Source organism: Haliotis asinina, chromosome 10, assembly GCF_037392515.1.
Source record: "Haliotis asinina isolate JCU_RB_2024 chromosome 10, JCU_Hal_asi_v2, whole genome shotgun sequence".
Taxonomy (NCBI): domain Eukaryota; kingdom Metazoa; phylum Mollusca; class Gastropoda; order Lepetellida; family Haliotidae; genus Haliotis; species Haliotis asinina.
The window spans coordinates 41,274,529-41,297,606 of NC_090289.1; the positions used below are offsets into that span (position 1 = coordinate 41,274,529).

A 23,078-nucleotide genomic window follows, 5' to 3' on the forward strand; every position below is an offset into this window, starting at 1 on the left:
CACCTTGATCACAATGGCAGCCCAACAATTATAGAAACATTGTCAAGATAAATATGACCATGTCACCATTCACCATTATGCTAAGCATCAGGCAGGGTAACATTAAGTACCATCTTTGGACAAAGTTTGGTATGAAGAAACCTCGGACAAAACCACCCCGTTTCAACTCTCCACGCAAATGCTCTATCCCCTGGATCACGATGGCAGGCCAACAATTACAGAGACACTGTCAAGAAAAAGACAGACAGTATCATCTTTCACCATTATGTCAAGCACCAGGCAGGGTGACACAAAGTACCATCTTTGGTATGATGCAGCATGGGACAAAACCACCACCTTCCACTCTCCAGGATAATGGTCTATCCACTAGACCATAATGGTAGTCAGATAATTATAGACCCACAGTCATAAAAACATCAGCATGTTGTGCAAAGCAGTCTTAGTACTAGGGTGAATGTGAATCCAATACATTAAAACAGACTTATGATTGGCATAGCGCAAAAGGTTGCTTTGTACAGTGGCCCCCCTGATCACACATTTATCTCATTGACACATAAGGCTTTTACCAACCTTTAAATCAAATTGCGTCTATCAGTTCTAAAGGTTAAAAGATAAATATAACAATGTTTTACATGTAACCTATACAAACATGCGACATTAGTCAATGAGCTGTAGGACATAATTAATTCTCAATAAAGTATTTAAGACAACTGACCTTTTTCAGACACCTACTTCTTTAAAATCATGTTATAAACTTTATAATTGATGATGACATTCTAACGGATGACATTAATCTCAGTGAATCTCTATATGAGTATTCTACTGAGAACAAACATATTATTTGACAACGACCTTTCCCAGATCTGGATATACGTTCCATCATTATTTTCTTTGTATATGGGGTCCAGGAGTAAAGGGGAAAAGGGGAGAGGTGGTTGGAGGTAGAGGGAAAAGTACCTTTGTCAACAATAACATAATCCTAAACACTGTACTCAACTTGTTCAACCTACAGGATAAAGTGAATCAAGCTCCCATAAAATCCTTTTTAGCCAGTTATAAAACATTTCTTACACAATTAGAAAATGTTTAGCATTTATGCCCCCAAACACTAAGTTTTCACAGAAATTATTCAACAACACTGTGAACACGACTGCTGAGCTAACGAAAAATGACATGATCTTGATCTGACGACTCAACCAGCGATCTGCATAATCCTTGCAGTCGATAACAACAAAGTCTGTTTAGCAGTCCATTACTATTCCAAATTTGACAAGCAGATAATGTGTTTGATGGTTTTTTACCTTGCATTTATTTTTCAGATTTATTCTTCATTTTTTATGCAGCTTGATCTTTTAGGGCCTCAATGAACACTGCTTTCTCCAAGCAGCTCTGGACAGTTTCATAATGTCAAGACGTCATGCAGCTACTTTGATATCTGTGATCTGTGATCAGGATAACATCATCTGCTCCTGGTTGGCATATTCCCACGTGTAACAGTACTGGTATATGCTTATCTTTCATGGAATCTCAGAAATAATGAAACCAAGACTACATACATATATGAAAGTTTGACACATAATTTTGATATCTCAAGCTTCTAGGTTAGGGACAATCCGACCAGTGATGATAAAAAGGGACTAACTATATCCCAGCTATTACACATAAATCAATCATCCAAATGATATGTAAATGATTTTATATGACCAACAGTATCTACCACTCTTTTTCTTTCTTAATGTTCTGCTTAGTGTTCTGTTTGATATGTAAGCCGCAATATAGCTGGAATATTGCTGAGTGCGGCGTAAAACTAAACTCACTCACTGTTTGATATCTATATAGATCTTGGAGTGAGTGAGTGAGTTTTACGCCATTCAGTCTGCACCCATAATTCAGTTGCTGATAGTGAACATTGAACTAGGTAATATGGCTACACATGTCACTGTTTGGGGTTAATGCCTTTTTATCTGATATATACAGCTGCTTTTACATAAATAATCTTTGATGTATTCATTTTACACAAACCAGTGCTATAAAGTATCTATGCTCAATGGATGTTAGAAGACAGAAGTGCTTTCAAATAAAAACGATTTCTATTTTCGAAAATTCTAGCCTTCAGTAGATTTCCAACTACTGACAGAAGAATGAGAACACATCTTTGAGAAATTATGTTGTACAAGAAGACTAATACAATTCAGGCGAGTATTTATGGATGCAAGATGTCAATCATATAATTTTTGAATGACATTTAGAAGCAATACACATAAAGGCAAGTATTTAAGAATGTCAAAATGGCATCCATGAATAGTTGTCTTTATATGTATCACTTTCAAATGCCATACAAAGACACCAGATTCAGTAAGTTAACCCCTAAAAAGTTATCATAATTTGATCCAGTTTATAAACACAAATGAGTGAGTATGGTAAAATTTCAGCAACATCATAGCAGGAGATCTTCAAATTTCATAATTTTATAAGATAGGTGAACTAAAGTGAGTGAGTGAGTGAGTTTAGTTTTACATTGCTTTTAGCAAAACATCAGCGATATCACAGCCGAGGACAACAGAAATGGGGTTTACACGTTGTACCCATGTGGGGAACTGAACCTGGGTTTTCAGCATGATGAGCAAATGCTTCAACCACTGGGTTACCATGCCCCCCTACCGACAGATCACAAATCAGCTAGGTTAAATAAGATTGGTCAGGAATTGGATAAGTAGTGAATGAGTGAGAGTTGTTTTATTCCCCTTTTAGCAATATTCCAGCAACATCACATCAGGTAACACTAGAAATGGGGTTCACATGCTGCATCGATGTCGGGAATCAAACTTGGGGCACCACTTACACTGCGACGGGATAAATAATGTGTATGTTTTCACCACTACAGAGCCACCTGGGCACCACTGACACTGTGACGGGATAAATAATGAGTATGTTTTCACCACTACAGAGCCACCTGGGCACCACTGACACTGTGATGGGATAAATAATGTGTATGTTTTCACCACTACAGAGCCACCTGGGCACCACTGACACTGTGATGGGATAAATAATGCCTATGTTTTCACCACTACAGAGCCACCTGGGCACCACTGACACTGTGACGGGATAAATAATGTGTATGTTTTCACCACTACAGAGCCACCTGGGCACCACTGACACTGTGACGGGATAAATAATGTGTATGTTTTCACCACTACAGAGCCACCTGGGCACCACTGACACTGTGACATGATAAATAATGAGTATGTTTTCACCACTACAGAGCCACCTGGGCACCACTGACACTGTGATGGGATAAATAATGAGTATGTTTTCACCACTACAGAGCCACCTGGGCACCACTGACACTGTGACCTGATAAATAATGTGTATGTTTTCACCACTACAGAGCCACCTGGGCACCACTGACACTGTGACGGGATAAATAATGAGTATGTTTTCACCACTACAGAGCCACCTGGGCACCACTGACACTGTGACGGGATAAATAATGTGTATGTTTTCACCACTACAGAGCCACCTGGGCACCACTGACACTGTGACGGGATAAATAATGAGTATGTTTTCACCACTACAGAGCCACCTGGGCACCACTGACACTGTGACGGGATAAATAATGAGTATGTTTTCACCACTACAGAGCCACCTGGGCACCACTGACACTGTGACGGGATAAATAATGTGTATGTTTTCACCACTACAGAGCCACCTGGGCACCACTGACACTGTGACATGATAAATAATGAGTATGTTTTCACCACTACAGAGCCACCTGGGCACCACTGACACTGTGACATGATAAATAATGTGTATGTTTTCACCACTACAGAGCCACCTGGGCACCACTGACACTGTGACATGATAAATAATGTGTATGTTTTCACCACTACAGAGCCACCTGGGCACCACTGACACTGTGACGGGATAAATAATGAGTATGTTTTCACCACTACAGAGCCACCTGGGCACCACTGACACTGTGACGGGATAAATAATGAGTATGTTTTCACCACTACAGAGCCACCTGGGCACCACTGACACTGTGATGGGATAAATAATGTGTATGTTTTCACCACTACAGAGCCACCTGGGCACCACTGACACTGTGATGGGATAAATAATGCCTATGTTTTCACCACTACAGAGCCACCTGGGCACCACTGACACTGTGACGGGATAAATAATGTGTATGTTTTCACCACTACAGAGCCACCTGGGCACCACTGACACTGTGACGGGATAAATAATGTGTATGTTTTCACCACTACAGAGCCACCTGGGCACCACTGACACTGTGACATGATAAATAATGAGTATGTTTTCACCACTACAGAGCCACCTGGGCACCACTGACACTGTGATGGGATAAATAATGAGTATGTTTTCACCACTACAGAGCCACCTGGGCACCACTGACACTGTGACCTGATAAATAATGTGTATGTTTTCACCACTACAGAGCCACCTGGGCACCACTGACACTGTGACGGGATAAATAATGAGTATGTTTTCACCACTACAGAGCCACCTGGGCACCACTGACACTGTGACGGGATAAATAATGTGTATGTTTTCACCACTACAGAGCCACCTGGGCACCACTGACACTGTGACGGGATAAATAATGAGTATGTTTTCACCACTACAGAGCCACCTGGGCACCACTGACACTGTGACGGGATAAATAATGAGTATGTTTTCACCACTACAGAGCCACCTGGGCACCACTGACACTGTGACGGGATAAATAATGTGTATGTTTTCACCACTACAGAGCCACCTGGGCACCACTGACACTGTGACATGATAAATAATGAGTATGTTTTCACCACTACAGAGCCACCTGGGCACCACTGACACTGTGACATGATAAATAATGTGTATGTTTTCACCACTACAGAGCCACCTGGGCACCACTGACACTGTGACATGATAAATAATGTGTATGTTTTCACCACTACAGAGCCACCTGGGCACCACTGACACTGTGACGGGATAAATAATGAGTATGTTTTCACCACTACAGAGCCACCTGGGCACCACTGACACTGTGACGGGATAAATAATGAGTATGTTTTCACCACTACAGAGCCACCTGGGCACCACTGACACTGTGACCTGATAAATAATGTGTATGTTTTCACCACTACAGAGCCACCTGGGCACCACTGACACTGCGACGGGATAAATAATGAGTATTTGAGTTTAGCTCTACCAAGCCTGTTAGCAATAGTCCAGGAAGAAAATGAGAGAAGTCACCACAAATTGGCTAAACCCAATGTACTGATGTAGGGAAATGAACCTATGACTTTCAACTGACAAGCAAACCATTAAGTTACTCTGCCACATTTTTCTAATAATGAAGTAATTTGAGCATGGCATGGAGTGTTCATGTGCCGTACGACAAACATATAAAAAACAGAGCTCATCAAAATTGCCCACAACTGCAGGTTCTGTAGGGTGAAGAAGATAATCTTTCCAACTCTACAATCCTCGTAAATCCTCAGTCTCATTTTCAATTTCAATATCCTTATCAAAAATTGAGTAACATGGAGTTCATTATCCAGATAAAAAAAATGACCAATTACATTAGTAGACTGCAAGATTATGACTCCGTTCTCTGGGGAATAATTGTGTTAACTACTGTAAACGTGTTACATGATGGCTTTAATGGCGTCATTCTCAAGATTTCACATGCTTTCATGTGCATTAGTTAAACCCGAAAGCCATCATATTAACAGTCAGCCACCTTAATGAATGCACTAGTATGGCTAGAAAAATTCATTATTTTACAGAAAAGAGCAAAATAATCAAATATTAAAACATTTTACACCACAAGGGTTTCAGTCCGCGGTCTGGCAAAGCAGGAGGATGAATGGGGCATGGATGCTCCCTCATACCAATTTTCAAGAAAGACGCAGAGAGATCAATCACCTTGTCATTAAAATTTTAAACTTTTCAATCCAAAGATGAATGCTTTTCTTGGGGGTAAAAACCCTTGGCTGAAGAGGTCAAACTAAAATGGGATGAAAAAAATTTCACTAAAGATATCAGACAGCCAGCAGCCATGGAGGGCATATTTTCACTCAATCAAACACTACTTGGACTCTGCAAATTCCCCCATGGTATAAAGATTGATTTTTCCACATGATGAGAGAGCCATCCTCACTGTCAGGCCACACAAGCCTGCCACCATGTTGAAGACGGTGAAGCTCTGCATGTCAACTCTGCAGAACAGACTCAAGATGGACTCTCACTAAAAGGAAAGCAGTTACTGTTTAAGGCTGGACTGAGATATATGAAGACGACTGTCATGTACATCTGGGATAAAAATTATGCTTTGCTTACTATATATTAACAGAACATTTTACATGTTTATATGTATTTAGTATATTACATATTATTACACATTTTCTCATTAAGCACATTTGTATTTTGTTTATAAACCCATCTACACTGGATTATAGAAACAGAAATATATTAACAAACAAATATGAACATAAAAAAATATACATATACATAAATATGCTGCTTGTCAGTTTAGGGCATAAACGATTAATGTTTACTTGGATATTTATCACTGGGGTATTTTTTTTATGTCATCCCATTGTACAGAAAGGCAGTTCGCAGACACCTTAAAATAACAACATTTATGGTTCAGTGAACAGATTGGCTACTACCTGTTACCTGTACACAGTATAATGGAATAGTCCAATAACACACAAGAAAACTGAAGCTATGTTGTCTACTTTGAAAGATGGCTGAAAAGATATTAATTTGAATTTTGATTGCTGCAATACGAAAACTGGCAATTTTCATAAATATTTCAGTTAACCTTTTTGTCTAACTGGAGTTGGCGTCATCATATTATAAACATTGTCAAAATGACATCTAAAGTTATTGGAATATTTCAAAATTAAATCCCTACGTCATAGAACAATGCCAGTTTTTCTTCAGGATTGAATGTGGTACTCAACATCATCTTTTATTCCATCAGCTGTTCAAAAGTGGAATCATAATATTCTCTTTGCTATCTTATATCCACGTGAAAGGAACATGTGCTCCTAAATGATATTCATGTGGAATAAGGAAGTATGATGTTTTGCACACAAGATTAAGATACATGACGAGATCACTTAATTGATATTTATTGAGAATAAACATGACAAAAGACACATTATGCCAGGTGGCCATAGATGTGTTCTCAGTAACGAACCCATTTCAGGCTCTTCTCACTCTGCTCACAAGACTGTTCCATTACGCCCGTAGGTGTTACCCTAATTAACGTCCTAGTTCAGTGTCTGTCAAATGGGTGTCTGTCAGTTGGGAGGTAACCTGTTTTTTTTATCTGTGAAGAATCAAACTAGAACTGGTCCTCAGTAGCCCATGCTTGTTGTAATAGGTGACTAACAGGATGGGGTGGTCAGGCTCACTGACTTGGTTGACAAGTCATCATATCCAAATTGTGCTGATCAGTGCTCATGCTTGTTGTATATTTGATTATTTTACGAATCGCCACCATATAGCTGGAATGCTGTTGAGTGCAGCATAAAACTAAACTCACTATCACAGTTTTTATCTATGCCTATGAAACAAACATGAACACTAACATGCATGCTTGTAAGAGAGAGCAAACCAAAATGTTTAGCAGACATTTTCAGAAGATTTTCTGCAATATTTAATGAATGGTCCTTCCTAACAAAGTAATTGTCCACTTGTAAATCCAAAGACTGCTCAGTCTCTGTCCAGATTAGTAACAAGTATCATTTGGGATCTTTGGCAACTGTCGTTAAAATGTCAACTGGTTTCATCCACAATTTGTGTTTCATGTAGCTAACTGTGGCTCTTTCTGGTGTATATGTCCAGCTCCTGCATACAATACACTGAAGATATGTCATGGTTGTAACACTGTTATACAACTGTGCCAAGATGGCTCTGGGTGCTGAAGATGTCAGACCTCTCTATACAATACACTGGAGATATGTCATGATTGTAACACTGTTATACAACTGTGCCTAGATGGCCCTATGTGATGGATATATATGGCCATATCACTATTTTATTCTGATCCAGTCTTCATAATTTACCCTCAGCAATGAATGGCATAAACATTGAAGTGTGGCTTACAACATTCATTCCACCTGATCCAAACAATACTTTTCAACAAGAGGGTACTTCTACAGATGCTATTAGGGAATAATTTACAAAAAGCACATGCATTCATACTTCAACCCATGGTTATAATGTTAACATGTCGTGTTGCAGTGTGGATGCTGTGTGCTGTGACACATTTATACAGAAACATAGTTCTGTACCCAGTAACAAAATACATCCATGCATCTGGCTCACTGCACTAAAGAAGAACTATATCCAACATCACATAAACACCATAAACCTCATCGAACTGCTGAACCTTTGATGTAAGTGTTGTTATTGCCTGCTCAGTGCTGTTATTCCCTGCCTAGCCTTGTTGATCCTGATCTGTACAACACATATTATCAATTTAGCTACAGAGTTATGACATCTTGACATCATTGATTCTACAGCATGGACAAGTGTTGTTTGCCTGGCCCCTGTCAGTCTCACAATCATATTAGCACATACAGGCCCTAGCAGCACTATTTTGAATCCACATAAGTTGTAAGAAATCGGTAAAGGCAAACTCAGAGGATAAAATCCCCAAGGAAAGCAAAACCAAAAAAAAAATAAATAAACCGGACAAACGCCTGTAGGATAAATCCAATGAAACCTCAGTGATTCATTTGTGTGTTCTGCAATCAATCTAGTCGATTAGGTTTATCCAAATACTATGTGGCCTTATCTCTGTACTCCCACAGAAACACTACTCATTGAATAACCAACTCAACTCATCAAGGAAACAAATATAATGGGAATTGGACACAATGTACCAATGTGAATGTTGAGAAGTGCAGGGGTAAGTGAGTACACCCTTTTCATATTTTTCTGAACCACAGAGTTGTATCTCTGAGATGCATCAGAAATCTGTGATCAATTACCAATCACTCTCAGGCTTTGTCAGCTCCTGTGAGTTTTAACACAGTTGGAATCATCTCTGTGGTTGCTTCACATTCACTCTCATCAAACAAAATACATCAAAATGTTTGTTTGTAGTTTATCACTGCACTCAGCAATCCTCCAGATATATGACAGTCAGACAATCTGTCTGGTACAGACAATCCAGTGATCAACAACATGAGTATCATTTTATGCGATTGGGATACCAGGGCATGTGTTGATCACATCCCAAGCTCAAACACACGATGCTTTTAGTCACGTCTTAAATCAAGAATGGGTTGCTGAAAACTATTTCTAATAAATGTTGTAACTTTGCTTTGAAAAACAGCTAATAATATTGCAGCCATTATGATGGCAGGGGCGCAGCAAGATTGTTCTTGACATGCTGAAACAACATCCAACTGAGTCAGAATCTGCCTGAATCCATATTGGATCACTAGGCCAGTCGGTGCAAAGGTAATAAACTTAGTAGCCCTCACTTTGCTCTTAGCATCATTACTGGTACATTTTTGTGTCATCATATGGACCTTAAACACTATTAAAGTGACTATGAGTGGTGAAGATCCTTTGTCTAGACAATGTAGCTGCCTGATCTCAATATGAGTGACCTTGTGTGGAAAACAAGCATTGTCTGGAGATTGTTACCAGCCATTGAACATTTGACTGACCTAAGCAAACAGAGTCTGGACATTGTGACCAATGACAGCTCAGAGGGCATCAGGTTCGAGCTCGGAGTTACAATGTCCTGCTCCATACACAAACATTGTTACTACAATATCCTCTATTTAGTTCCCCTTTAAAACTTGTACGAACAAAATATAGGTACAAGGACAGAAATAGCCAGCCAGTCCAGTTCTGCTCTTTTCACAGACATTGTGACCACCAGTGAAAATCCAGGTTAGAATTGTCGTTCAGTAACCTATGAATGTCTTAAGAGGCGACGAACTGGATCTGGTGGATCGACAGGAGGCAGTGATTAAATTCCAGTACATAAAGTGTTTGTTTATAATGACAAAGACCTAGGTTCCATTCCAACAAGGGTAGGCTGTATGAAGCCCATTCTGGTGTCCACTGTCATGATATTGCAGGAATAAAGCGGCTTAAAAAACATACTCATTCTCGACTGAATCAAGTAGTGGCCATTTCCTTCAATCATGTTATAAAAGAAGGTTAAAAAAATGTTTAAGTCAGTGAGTTTGGTTTTACATTGCTTTTATCAATATTCCAGCAATTTCATGGTAGGGGTGGGGTACAACAACAGAAATGGGCTTGTTACATTGTACCCATGTATGGAATCTAAACCATGTCTTCAGCATCACAAGCACATACTCTAACCACTCGGCTACCCCACAACCCCATTTCAAAAATGAGTCCTGCATATCGTTTTAAATGTCGGTCATTCACAGAGTCGAACCCTTTTGACTGACCAGCCTACTGTATGCTCTGAGCAATACACACATCTGATTGGGGTATTACAGCCCGCTTTTACACAATTTTTTTCACAAACCTTTTTTTGTCCCCACACAAGAAAAGTTCCATGTTTGTCCAATTCAAGATTTTATACATTTTGATCCAAATGCATTCATCTGTATGTGACAACTGCTTACACAATCAATACTAGCAAATTTAAAATGCATCATTTTCAGAAATCAGATGCTTTAGTGCTAAAAGAGTCACATTAGTGCAAAAGAATTTATCATGCAATGTTCCTGTAAAATACACCATATAAACTAATGATGATGATTGTTACAAAACACACTGAAACTTTGTCATTTCTCTGTAAACTACTTCCTAAATAGGATTTTTTGAAACTCCTGTGTCTATTACTCATTAGAAGATGGCAGAGTAGAAATGACAAGGCAATGAATGAGGGATGATGAGCACTGCCAATGTTTCTGTGTAAAAAGGGTAATCAAGTTTTGTAACACTGCTCTCTGCAATATTTCAGTTACAAAATGGAAATTGAAAAATCAAGTCAACGAGTCAAAGCCAGATGACAAGTGATGGTTATTGTGTACCACTATCTACATCTTTTGGATCAATTTATAATTAATTCCGCTAAACACAAAGATCCGGATTAGGATTGATCGTCAGCAACCCATACTTGTCATTAGCGGCAACTAGCAGGATTGGGTGCACTGTATTATATACTAGGCACATAAAGAAACTGTGCAAAGAATTTAAAATCTAAAAATTTATCACACATGTTTAGACATACATGGATTTAAACTCATTAGTGACATGTATCCAACATTCACGTTCTGTGATGGCAGTGGTTTCGTCCTTGAGACGTGCAATACATTGTTGACATCTCAATGAAGACGTCATCGACAAGCTTGCTGAATGTGGTGCCAAAATCATATCTACAGACCCTTGTTTTAGTGGAGAATGTTGTTTTTACAGATAAGTCCAGGTTTAACATTTCCCGTAGTGATGGAGGTCAACATGCCCATAGATGGATGGGAGAACATTATGCATGTGTCTTGGAGATGAAACACTTTGGTGATTGTGGTTCTGTAATGATTTGGGGTGGAATAACAGCACACCAAAGAACTTCTCTGGTGATCGTTCAGGGCAACTTAACTGGTGTGGGCTACAGGGATCAGATTCTTTGACCTGTAGCATTCCCTTTCCTGCAATGTCATGGCCCTGGGTTAACATTCCAACAGGACAATGCCTGCCCCTATACAAGAAAGGTTGCTATGGATTTCGTGCAACACAAAAAAGCTGACTTACTGCCTTGGCCTGCAAATTCACCGGCTCTCTCCCCAATAGAGCATGTTTGGAACGAGATGGAACAACATCTACGCCGTCTTCCTCATGTGCCAGATAACATCCTTGACCTTGCAATAGAGCTTGAGAGAATCTGACTTGACATTGCACGTTTGATAGGTTCTATGCTCTATGCCAATGGTGGACAAAGCCGTTTTTGAGCTTTTGACATGGTCATTTGACCCCTGTCCTGCTTGTGGACTTGTGACATCACTGGGATTGACTTTTCAATTTAAATTCTCTCCGGCTTGTTACAGTCTCATGATCCCTCCATTAAAGTTTATATGTACCTTTGACATTGTTATCATACTTACAAACTGGGATAATATTTTGACAATGCACACTTTCTTTATGTGACTAGTAGATATGCTCTTGAAAGAACAAATTTTTCAAAGAAAGACATCTTATGAACGCACCGCCATTTCATTTTTTCACCACCCCTAAAACACAACAAACGGGATACACATGCACAATGCAGTAGTCTCATACACATACACAGGGTGTCATTCTTGATTTTGAGAGTTGTCATTCTTGATTTTGAGAGTTGTCATTCTTGATTTTGAGAGTTATCAAGAAGGTCAATAAATCATCAAAAGGCCATTAATTTTGACAATCATTTTGCATCACACAGTTAAATTAATGTTTGTTTGTGGCTTGTGGTTTGTTTTCTTGTTTAAGATGAAAATCATACGACTGCAAATTTCATGTCATTCACCAATCATCTTTCAACAGCAATTATTGCACAAACAACTATGGTCTTAAAGTGATGATGCAGTCTCAAAACGTTCATTGTCATCATATCAACAATGTTTGACTGATATATCTCCCTATATTTTTGACCATTTAAACAATGGCAAGGGCTACACAAGGCCGGATCGGCATTGAGTGTACCGTGGTGACGTGTTTCATACAGAATACTCATCTGTGTTTGCCTTTATATAGGGAAAGATATCAGTGGCCTTGTTGTTTGTGATGTCACATCATGGCAAGAATGATCTAAAATTTGAGATTATCACACAACTCAGAGAAAACCCAGCCTAAAAAAGGAAGATCTTTTGAAATAAGGTGGATTTTGGAGCTCCATACGTTGCAACTGCAAAGACTCAATGATTTTATTGTAGGCTGAAATATCCTTTTCGCTTTCAACATTTAAACACAAAAGAATCTCCTTCAATTAGTTTTACTGTAACTTTGTTGTGAAAATCAAACTTCAAAACCTTTATTTATTATACCACATATCCCAATTATTTTCTTCTACATTCATCATTATCATCAGTTTCTTGCAATGCTTAAAAGCATTTGGACTCAATCATTCATCTGAAGGAAATATGATTGCCTTGAAGACATCAGTTTAAAAATCCTCTGAATAGATCTTGGACTTGCAAGAATTAGAAATAAATTCAAATGTCTCCAATTTTCAAACAAGATGAATTTCATGCATGAAAACCAAGATGTCCTTTATTAGTACCTAATCTTTAAACAAAAATTTAAAATCTTTTTGTCATTTGTCATGGTTTCTTCTGACCACAAATAAAAGTATGTTATACTTTTAAAATTATTGATAGGTTCCATGCTTTCAACAAGATGATAATCAATATGAAATGTTCTAAGGATTCAGTCACATAACCTCTAGCTACATCCATTTGTGATTCAATTTATAACATGCCCAATGCACAAGAGTCAATTTCAAGAAAAGTGTAATTTTCAAAGGAACAAAAACAATATTTCTACACAATATTATATTATTTGATGGATGTTTCGCAAGGTTGAAGTGGTATGGCTGACTGGTTTGTTGATTAATCAGCAATACCCCAGCCATATGGCTGTGGTCTGAAAATAATCAAATCTGGATAAGGTTCAATGTGGGGTAGAATAGGCCTCCAGCAACCCATGCTTGCCATTAAAGGTGACTATGCTTGTCGTAAGAGGCGACTAACAGGATCGGGTGGTCAGGTTTGCTGACTTGGATGGCACATGTCATTGGTTCCAACTGTGTAGATTGATGCTCATGTTGTTGATCACTGGATTGTCTGGTCCAGACTCGATTATTTACAGACTGCCGCCATATAGCTGGAATATTGCTGAGTGCGGCGTAAAACTGAACTCACTCACTCACTCTGATCTGGCAAGAGAAGCAGCAATGGTAACCTTGATGACACATCTACTTGAGATGTTCTGATGATGATTTTGAAAGTTAAAAGTATGGCAACTCTGAAAGTTCATCTGATCTGGCAAGAGAAGCAGCAATGGCAACCTTGATGACACATCTACTTCCGGAGATCCAAAATCACTCTGATGAAAGTTCAATGTATGGCAACTCTGAAATTTCATCTGCACTGGTAGGAGACGTAACAATCACAACATCAACCAAAGGAGATCTTTGCCAGTGTTTAATTGATCTGCTATATGTTCAAGCTCGAGATGCACTGACACCTTCTACAGTCCAACTATTCTCCCCTAATGATTAGAGTTTAGATCGGTCACTAACCTGTTCTGACCATTGACACTTTCATACTGAGGATAGGGTCCGCTCTTCCATGTCTCCTGGCTCTGGTTGTATCGAGAGAGGGCACTCTCTGTCAGTGTCAGAGTGCTCAGATTGCTGGGCTGAAACACACAATAAACGCATAGGGTGGTGGACATATACACATAGACATGCTTAATGCCTAAAAGACAAAAAGTGAGTTGGCTGGTGAAGACAAGTTGTTCGATATATTAGCTATGCTAAACAGTTATGAACCATGAAGGTCTAGGTTAGAATATTGGCCTTTAGTAACCAATGCTTGCTGTAAGAGGCGACTAACGGGATCGGGTTGTCAGACTCGCTGACTTGGTTGTCATCAGTTCCAAACTGCGAAGGTCAATGCTAACGTTGTAGATTGTCTGGCCTAGACTCAATTATTTACAGACTCACTCACTCACCCAAACAGATATGTCTCAAAAGGTGATACTGGATTGGTTCAACTGACCCTGTGGCTGATAGTATGAGCACCAAAGTATTAAATGAGTTTGAAATAGTATGAGCACACAGTTATATCATAGTTAGTAGATGAAATACAAACTTGGTCCCATAAAACACATGGTTAGCAGTATGTGCGCCACTGGACGAAATATGCCATTATGTCATAAAAGGAAACTTAACAACAGGTTTGGTTCCAGTGAACTTATGATTAAAAGTATGAATATCATATAAGGTAAAATAGTAGATGCATTACCTACAGAACCCAAGCTGGAAATATGCTAGAAGTATGCTTGAGCTGATCCCCTGCATTCAAGGCTTGCCATTAGGGTAATTGGCACAATGGGACAGCCTAGTGCTTACAACATTTGCACATCTGGCTGAGGATCTGGGGTTTATTCCCAAGAATGGATTCATTGTGTCTCTTGTTCTGATTTTGATATAATATTGCAAAAAGTGGCATTAAACAAAACTCACTAATTCACAAGGGGTAACTAACAGGATCTTTTGCCATGCTAGCATGCTAATGCTGATAAACCTCCCAATGTAGAAAAGGTAAGGTGATCTCCAAAGAGATGGTCTATCGTCTTGACCACGGAGGCAATGTGAGGACAACTGCCTGTTTAAATATATTGTTGCACACAAACTGTTTCTGAATTCAATCAAAATTAAAATGTCATTTATGCAAAGCAGCAATCAGTCCATGAATGAAAAGGTTAAAACTGAATCAACAGTAGACATTCAGCAGAGAATACATGACATCTTGTCAGAACCATAATCATCTGCCCTTGAGACCTGATGACCTCAATTCACAGTCAGCGCCATGAGGTCGGGGTTACTGCCTCTGCCTGGATCCCCCTAGGGTTTGGTTCATTCAAACACTAATGTCACATCCTCACCACTCTACCACAGCCCTTCAGAAGACTCTATCTATATAGGATTCTTGAGGACTCATTTGTTCCCCAAACTTTCAGCTGGGTAACATGAAAAACTGAGCTAATGTTTCTAAGAAAGAAAAGCACTGGCAAATTTGATTTAAGTTATAAAAATTGTCTGACATACAACTCTTTATATTTACCTTACAGTGGGGTAAGGGGAATAATAAAGTCTAACAGTTAATGTTAGCACAATTATGAGTGCCTTAGCTTTATACATTGTAACCATATCAGAGCAATGTTTCCATTCAATGTGGTGCACTTTCATGATAAAGTTTCACACAGTGCACTATCCACAATGTCACAGTACTGCTTGGGGCAGAGTCTACAATGTTTCAGGCTCTCTCTGGCTACAATATCGCAGATCACACAACTCACAGTCTACAGTGTTTCAGTTCACACAACTCACTGGCTATAATGTCTCAAGTCACACAACTCACTGGCTACAATGTCTCAGTACACAGAAATCACTGGCTACAATGTCTCAATTCATACAACTCAATGGGCTACAATGTTTCAATTCACAGAACTCACTGGCTACAATGTCTCAATTCATACAACTCACTGGCTAAAATGTCTCAATTGACAGAACTCACTGGCTGCAACTTTTCAGTACACACAACTCACAGGCTACAATGTCTTAAGTCAGACAACTCACTGGCTACATCTCAGTGCACACTACTCACTGGCTAAAATGTCTCAAGTCACACTACTCACTGGCTAATTTTAGTCTCAGTTCACACAACTCACAGGCTACAATGCCTCAATTCACAGAACTCACTGGCTACAACTTTTCAGTACACACAACTCACTGGCTACAACTCTTCAGTACATACAACTCACTGGCTACAATGTCTCATTTCACACGACTTACTGGCTACAATGTCTCAATTCACACAACTCACTGGCTACAATGTCTCAGTTCAAAATGGCCAACATATGAGGAGTGCTCTCCTTTAGTAACACCCATATATTTACAAGATGTGCCACCAACTACACAGACACATTCTTTATGAAACTGATGTAGTTATGTTAAATCTTTGTGCATCTAACAAGATGACTGTTTTACTTCTTTGCCATTCTTATGTAAGCACTTACCCGAGCCAGGACTCAGTCATTCATTAAATCTGCCATTGCTTCCTCTTAAGTGAGCACAGGAGATCAAATGTCAGCCGTAAATAAAAGACAGGAATCTTAAAATACCTCAAACCTACTCCTATTAAAGGTACAAGCATGAGATGTGTCATGTCTTCCTGACCTGCCATATCGAGACAGATAATGGAGGTCTGGTCACATGCTTTCATCTCATCACTGTCAAGTGGCTTGTTGGGGGAACATGGGTAGAGATATGCATTTGTAAATTAAGATTGCCCATGGAGACATATTTCATACAATCATCCCTCGCCATAATGCGGGTCTTGGGGTCCACAGATGAACCCCCCCCCCCCCCACCCCCCCCCCCACCCCCCCGTGTTATTAGACATCTGCGTTATAGTACCTATTACATAATGTGGAACAAAGGCCGAGTTGGATCGTATATTCCAAGGACATAACAAAACTGCTGTTTCATGAACTGGGACCGGTAAAAATACATCGTATCGTTGAAGGTGAAAATAAACAAACTTTCAACATGAAAAAATATATATGTATGGGAAACTTTGCAATAAAAATCACTACCTGTTATCAAGGACGTATATTCACGTGAATATACGTCTTTGCTGTTATTCAACGAAGCCAGAAATAGCGATCAGCTGTGCACACATGTTTTGGTCCAATGTACCAGTGATTCAGGTAAAAACGACCCGATAATATTACATCTATCAATTCCATTATCAGAATATTTTACATATTAAGCTGTCATTGTAACAGATTATTTTACATTGCTATCTGGCTAGTATATAATGCGAGTTTTCTGCAAACATATTTAACAAAACAATGAACACAGGCCGTTACCTGTCTTGATACAATTTACGTAGGAGACTGTTTGACAAGTCACCACTGACTTCCCGCGATAGTTGCAACTTTGATTGTAAAAAAACAAAATTTTGCCCATTTAATTGTTGAAACTGACTTCAATGTGTCAATAACGCGGGTCTTGGAGTCCATGAATTATGCGATTGTAATCTGTTGGTGACTGCTAAGAATAATGTGAAATTGGTGCTATGGTGGTAGGCGCGAAAAACGGACCCTCACGAATGAGGTAAGTGGAAGTTGTACGCATATGGAATGAGGTAATGCTCTCATGGTGTTGCCGTTGTTTCTGTCAACAGTTTTAATAAATAAAATTGGGATTGAATTTAATCAAATGAAATGTGGTTTCTGACACCATACATCCTGGGATGACTGTGTCTTAGCGTGCTAAAGCGTGTTGTGTTGCATTACAGCGAACATTGTAAGTACTCGTCGTAACTCGACTGATAGCATGTCTTGTCTTTCATAAGTTACTGCTACGATGTTGGTACGATTATTATTGAGAAAACCCTGCATGTTTTAAGCATGTGAAACACAATGGATATGTACGATAAACACTGTCAGTTGCCATCCGCACTGAATTTCACTAGTTTACGTAAGTTGTAGAGCGCAGCAGCGGATTTGTTGATGAGCTATTTTCGATTTCGTGAAGGGGTGTGATCGCAGTACAACCTTTTTATGGGAGCCACGGGTTACTCCACGGTTTAACCGAATCCACGGTATTGCGAGGGATGACTGCACTTTGGTTCAATCCATTCAGTGAATTAGTTAAACACTCATTTGCACTTAGTAGTTTTACAAATGAGACATGGTTTCCATAACTGTGTCAGTTTCACATTTAGGCTTGGATGTTGTGGGGAGCTGTCAGAACTAAATTACTGAAAAAAAATAAGGCGTTTCTGGGTTCCAAAAGTTCATGGTAATCAACTTCTAGACACTGTGACATGCTCTAGATCAGTAAACAAAGTGGGTGAGTGAGTGAGTGAGTGAGTGAGTGAGTGAGTGAGTGAGTGAGTGAGTGAGTGAGTGAGTGAGTGAGTGAGTGAGTGAGTGAGTGAGTGAGTGAAATGCAAGAGATAGTCTGTGTAAGGTAAAATCAACAAAATACTCCTAATTAGTTCAGATCAGGAAAAGAATGTTTGTGATTTTTCAGGTATATATGTTTGTGGGTTATACGAGATATGAATGAGTGAGGAAAGTAAGACAGAAAGAGTTAGTTTATACACCACTTACAGAAATGTTACAGCAATATCACAGCTGGGTTTACACCCAGGCTTTCTGTCCATCATGAGCCATTACTCCATGGCTCCAATACTTCTTCCAAAAGAAAACACTCCACAATATATGTAATGAATTGGCAATAGACCCAATCAAGAAATCCCTAATTCTGTAACTAACATCAGCTCATTCTGAGACATCAGGTTTATCAAGCAAAAAGAGAATCTACTACAAACCACTGCAATACCAGCAAAAATGAATCACAGCTGTGCGAACATTAAAGGCAAAAATTCCTCATCAAAGTTCTACAATCAACAGTAATTGAGGCTGACGCCCTGTCATCAGCTTCCAAAGCGATCTTAACAAAAATGGTCTTCTCTTTGATGGCAGCAGGGAGAGAACTTGGGTGGAACATCCCATCACCATCAGGACTGGGACTGCCGACTAAACCTTTGATTTGACAGGTAATGCCAGCATAGCTATTTCTCCAGTCTACTACAAATGGAATCATCCAGCTGTAATGTGATTTGTGACATCTAACTGGGACTTGACATAGGAAAAAGCAACCCATACAAACACAGCTCGACAAGGGACTCACTTTTTGCTGTTATACTTTCATTGATTCCGACAACCTAAACATCTTGTATGTATTGGCTAGAATAGTAGATTGGTGACATCAGCTTCGCTTTTCCAGATGGTTCTTAGCTGGTGCAGCTCGTAAAGAAAATTGCATACATTGAAGGCAACTACTTGATTGTTTATGCTTAGGAGGACTATCTGTATAAAATTTAAGTATTTTTTAGCAACTTTGCATCTTTTGGTGGGTTTGTGGTATTGGTGGAGGTGGTGGTAGTGGACAATTTTAATTCTTTGTCAGTAACAACCCTTGCAGGCAGGGGTGGAGGGTTAGTGGTTAAAGCTTGTCATGCAAAAGATCCGGATTTGATTCCCCACATATGTAAATTGTATGATGCCCGCATCTGGTGTCCCCAGTTTGGTTAGTGGAATACTGTCATAAGAACTCTCGCACGCACGCACGCACGCAGCTTTAAACATTATGGTCCATACATGACAGTTTCATTATGAACCAGACCCGTGAAGGTCCCGGGGTAGAATAGGCCTTCAGCAACCCATGCTTGCCATAAAAGGTGACTATGCTTGTCGTAAGAGGCGACTAACGGGATCGGGTGGTCAGCCTCGCTGACTTGGTTGACACATGTCATCGGTTCCCAAGTGCGCAGATCGATGCTCATGTTGTTGATCACTGGATTGTCTGGTCCAGACTCGATTATTTACAGACCGCCGCCATATAGCTGGAATACTGCTGAGTGCGGCGTAAAACTAAACTCACTCACTCACTCATTATGAACCAAACAGATCTCCACAAGACTCACACATCATACCAATCACTAAATAGACTCTAAACACAAATTTGCATACATACATGATGGCCACATACATTATCTAAAACAATCACAATCCAGACATTTCTCAGTGTTCAAATGGTTTTTAACATGACATTCATACAACCCATCCAATGTCTATTTTCAACTGCTTTTCCATCAATTCAAAAGCATCTAAATGATTTCCTAAGTCCTTGAGTCTGTTTCACAAAAAACACATCTCCAAAGACTTTTCTTTCTTGAGTTAGCGTTTGATCCCTCATGAAGCCAATCTCTGTCACTGAGGGCACCCGCCAGAGCTGCTTCATCAAACAGGATCTCATCCCTCACAGAACTCCCATCTAACCAAACCACATGGCTTTCAACATAATCTATCTCAAAATTATTCTTACCAAATGGTGATTTTTTTCTCTTTGTTATTAGACAGCAAGTCTCAGATGACACTGCTGTATAACGAGACCTTGGACACAAAAAGCGAGCATCTTTAAGCAAATTTTCTGTTATTTTCAAAAACAACCACTGGAATGAATTAACACTGTTTTGTTGTATTTTATCAGGAAGACGTCAAGGGCAAAGATTCAGGTGCCCCAAGCACCCAAACCTACCCCTTGATACTATATCCTAGCACCAAAATCTGCCCCATGATACTGTATGCTAGCACCCAAATCTGCCCCTTGATACTGTTTGTTAGCACCCAACCTAACCCTTGATACTGTTGGCTAGCACCCAGTCTGCCCCTTGATACTGTATGCTAGCACCCAAATCTGCCCCTTGATACTGTTTGTCAGCACCCAACCTAACCCTTGATACTGTATGCTAGCACCCAAATCTGCCCCTTGATACTGTATGCTAGCACCCAAATCTGCCCCTTGATACTGTTTGTCAGCACCCAACCTAACCCTTGATACTGTTGGCTAGCACCCAACCTAACCCTTGATACTGTTTGTTAGCACCCAACCTAACCCTTGATACTGTCTGCTAGCACCCAACCTAACCCTTGATACTGTTTGTTAGCACCCAACCTAACCCTTGATACTGTTTGTTAGCACCCAAATCTAACCCTTGATACTGTTTGTTAGCACCCAACCTAACCCTTGATACTGTTTGCTAGCACCCAAATCTGCCCCTTGATACTGTATGCTAGCACCAAAATCTGCCCCTGGATACTGTATGCTAGCACCCAAATCTGCCCCTTGATACTGTATGCTAGCACCAAAATCTGCCCCTTGACTCATCATGTCCTTACAAGTTATGCTCCTTTATCAAACTGTTTCATTGATCTTCAAAATAATTAGAAAAATAAATATTATGAATGGATTCTTACCTCATGATAGACAGATGGTTGGCCATAGGATGGGATCCTGAACGTCATAACCTTGGCTTTCCCATCGGAGTGAACAATTTCCTGAAAAGAAGAAGAAAAATATTTTCATTTCATTGTTATTTAGATATATCCCATATCATTATGATCCAGTTCAAACATTTTTCAGAAACTAGCAGTAGTGAACAATCTTGGTTCACATGTAAAAATGAAGGAGCTATGAGGAGCAGAGGTGGCCCAGTCATCAGAATTTGTTCTGTTGAATTTGAATCCTGTTCACCAAATTTTGTTTCTCAATTCATCAGACCCATACTTATGCTCATGGCTTTCAATAAAGTGAGCAAGTGAGTTTAGTTCAAAGGGGAACACCAGAAATGGGCTGTGGCCAACCAGTGTATTTGGCATGAAGATCAAAATCTTTTACCACTGGGCTACCCCACCTCCCTTAAACTCAAATGAACGAGATTTCCTTATAATGTAGACAATATAGACAAACTTTAAAGAAAACAACTTATTCATGTTTATGAGTGTGATGTTTCTTCAAGGGTTGTCAAGCAAGAGTAATCATTATATGCATTTCAACTAAAATACACAGCAAGTGGCTGTGACCAGTAGTAACAGTTATATAAGTCTGTTTGTTATGAGCGTGCTCATTGTAAAGTTCACTTTAACTGGAATGCTAATCAAAGTGACACTCCAACTTGAATCACCCCATAACTCAAACCCAAGCCCCCAGCTGATGGCAACAAATACATTGAATCTACATCGTCATAATGAATGTTTGGCAAAAGAGTTTGATTCTTGCATGGGCTCAAATAACATCCAATATTGCATGAAATAACCTTTAATACCAATATTCTTAAAAAAAAAATTTTGTACAGAAAATATCTGCCAGCTGTTGACTATTGATAAGGTAGAACATAATCACTTTAAATTTCCATGTAATGATTTGTTTAATCGACAACAGTTCATGTATCAAGAAAGAAAAACCATTTCTTTCGTTTGCTTGCGTCATAGATTAATTCTTTCAAACTGATGATTAATTTTGTATGTCAGTGTCTCAGTAAACACATGAACTGACAGAACATGAAGCATTTATGTGAGGTGCTATCAGCGGGGATGCAAGTTGCTTGTACTGATCACGTCCTATCACATTTTGTAGTGCTAGACGACTGACATACAACATGGAATCATAAAAACATCAGTGCCAAAGACTATCCAGTCTTGGCTATCCTCATAGTCACACAGAATACTGCATACCACAGGATACTTAGGGTGGTGAGGTAGTCTAGTGGTTGAAGTGTTAACTTGTCAAGTTCTAGGTTCATTTCCCCACATGGGTACAAGGTGTTAAAGATCACATATACTCTAGGGGGGTACAAAGGCATCAATTGACGTCATTATTAATGAAACCCCATTATTATAACTACTCATTTTGATATTATATATCCTTAAATGAATCT

The 23,078-nt window shown here is 39.4% G+C and overlaps 1 protein-coding gene across 1 annotated transcript in view; it reads right to left on the bottom strand.

The window, feature by feature from the left end:
• Nucleotides 1-23,078, bottom strand: part of LOC137297982 (hyccin 2-like) — a 220,473-nt gene that overhangs the window by 32,663 nt on the left and 164,732 nt on the right. The window contains exons 6-7 of the mRNA XM_067829997.1: nt 21,619-21,699; nt 14,297-14,415 (exon numbers count right to left, since the gene is read on the bottom strand). Coding sequence (XP_067686098.1) covers nt 14,297-14,415; nt 21,619-21,699 — 200 coding nt within the window. The remainder of the gene's footprint in view (nt 1-14,296; nt 14,416-21,618; nt 21,700-23,078) is intronic.